Source organism: Sphaeroforma arctica, assembly GCF_001186125.1.
Source record: "Sphaeroforma arctica JP610 unplaced genomic scaffold supercont1.4257, whole genome shotgun sequence".
Classification (NCBI taxonomy): Eukaryota; class Ichthyosporea; order Ichthyophonida; genus Sphaeroforma; species Sphaeroforma arctica.
In genome coordinates this window covers 1-2,599 of record NW_014036301.1, presented here as the reverse complement: position 1 = coordinate 2,599, position 2,599 = coordinate 1, and the positions used below count along the sequence as shown (strand labels likewise).

General features: G+C 40.5%; 1 protein-coding gene across 1 annotated transcript; it reads left to right on the top strand.

Moving 5' to 3' along the window:
* Positions 1-1,403: 1,403 nt before the first annotated feature.
* On the top strand, positions 1,404-2,475 carry SARC_14179 (hypothetical protein; the record flags this gene model as incomplete). Its single annotated transcript, XM_014291686.1, has 2 exons — positions 1,404-1,640; positions 2,311-2,475. Coding segments are annotated over 2 exons (402 nt in total), but the record flags the coding sequence as incomplete, so codon positions are not given.
* Between the last annotated feature and the right edge of the window lie 124 nt (positions 2,476-2,599).

The window sequence follows — 2,599 nt, the reverse complement described above, 5'->3', positions numbered from 1 at the left end:
ATATATATATGTATGTATATATATATGTATATATATATATATGTATGTATATATATATATACTAATATATATATATATACCTATATATATTCATGGACGAGCGTTTTACTGCGTATTGGTATTGATGGTATTTTGTTCCACTGTGCTGATGCCTGAATAGTTTATATGTAAGCTTTAGGCATAGTATACTGGACTGTCTAGCGAGCCAGCCATCTCAGTACCCGTCCATTGCATACCATACAAAACATTTGGGAAAGTCAATCACCATGGCAACCATTGACCCTATTGTACCTCTATGCCTGCGTAGGTGGAGAGGGTTGTGGCCGAAGTCACGGTGCCCCCAGAGGTCACCCCTGAGAAAGTCACTACCCACATCGTCGACTCAGCAGGTGCGTTCAGGAAACACTTTGGATAATCTAAACCTTATAACCCTAAAACCCTAAAACCCTATGGATAAGCTATACCGTACTTGATGTCATTCATAGCACTCCCCCTACGAATGAATAGTATGGGTTGTTCGTGGCTGAAATAGGCTCCAGTTTGGAATAGGCGTATTTTTGTTAACAGGCTAGTTGTGTGTAGATGTGGTTGTATGTGGAGCTATGTATATACCTACAATTGACTGTTCTGCATTAATAGGGTTTTAGGGTTTCTAAACCCAAAACCAAAAACCCTATACATAAATAGAATACATAATATATATATATATATATATCACATACATAGTATATATAAAATAAACGAATGTCTGCACATATATTTTATATATATATATATATATAATATATCGTATACATATTATATGTACTATACATATGTCTTTACCTGTATTTTGTACTAACTATATACCACATACAGTGTATATATAACAAACAAATGTCTCTATACAACTAATCACATACATAATACTCCCACTCATTCCTCCGCCGTAGCATGTATCCCTGTCTATACCTCCACCCCGTCATCCTCGTTCGCATGCATTGTTATTTACATTTTCCCTCATTTTTCGTCCCGCTTTGTCCCGTTTTATTACGTTCTGTGTTCACGTATTGGCCATTGCAGCTGATGACGAGGAGATGCTGCCCGTGCGCATCCGGCAGAGTGACGTCATCTGTATTGTGTATGACGTCGAGCGAAAGGAGACGTTTGACCGCATTGAGAGCCACTGGCTACCGTAAGTCTGCCTGTGTGACGTCATAAACTAGAATCCACGTCACTGCTATCTTATCTGCCTAGGGATATCAACATTTGCGACAATGTGTGGTTGGCGTTCGGTGTAATATATATATATATATATATACCTAAACCCTATATCCCAATTTTTCATACTCACAACAGCCTGGGATATCATACACCGTAAATTATAAACCCTAAACCCTACATTATAAACTCTACGCACGACACAACAGTCTATCAGATTACACATACCTGGATATACTAATATTACACGCACGCACACACACACACACACACACATACATACATACACTGGGTATAGGTTAATACACAAAGAAACGGCTGAGAGGGATCCAGAAGGCACGCGCGCACTGATCCCCGTCATCCTCGTGGGCAACAAGATCGACATGCGAGGCTCAGATATTGTGAACAGAGACCTCGAGAACAATGTCATGCCCATCATGGTAAGTGTGTGGGTGTGTGGGTGTGGGTGGAGGGGGGGGGGGGCGGTGTGTGCGTGTGGGTGTGAGGTGAGAGAGTGTGTGCGGTGTGATTGTGTGGGCCATGGTCAGGATATTGGACATATGCATCGTCGCGTCATAGACTTTATCTGCTCATATACCGGGACAGTATCAAATGGCTTAAACAGAGTAACCTATCATCTTTACCCTCACGCAACGGACTTAAGTGGAGTTCTGTATTTGTCTTAGGGTTTAGGGTTTTACTAGACTTAAGTGGAGTTCTGTGTTTGTCGGTGGTCTGTTGAGTGTATTGTGCTGCAAAGAGACGTGTCCGTTCCATCGATGTATCCTGCCTAGAGGTTAAATCCCTAAACCTCTAAACCCCTATAACCCTACAACCCTACAATCTTAAAACCTTAAAACCCCTGCTCAGATGTGCCAGGAAGAGGCACAGTTCAGGTTCAAGCTCCTTTGCCTCACTATCACATAATAATTAATTGCTCAGAGTACCCGTAACGTAGAATCAGGACACTATCACTCCAACGTATGTATCAGATGTCTCTGTTGCTGTCATGTCACTGTCACTTGTCATGTCATTCATATGCAATGACATGCCACAGATTTACCTACCGTCCATCGGTTGCTAACATTGTTACTGTGGGGTGCCCTGTAGGTCAAATACTCTGAGGTGGAGACATGTGTCGAGTGCTCAGCCAAATCAATGCTCAACCTCAGCGAAGTGTTCTACTTCGCTCAGAAGTCTGTGCTCCACCCCACCGCACCACTCTACGACACCCGCACACACACCCTGACGGTAAGCTCTTCAATATGTATGTAAACTTGTACATTTATATGTGTATACGTATAAATATATATATATATATATACATATATATATTTATATTAAACTTATATATATATATATATATATATATATATATATATATATATATATATATATA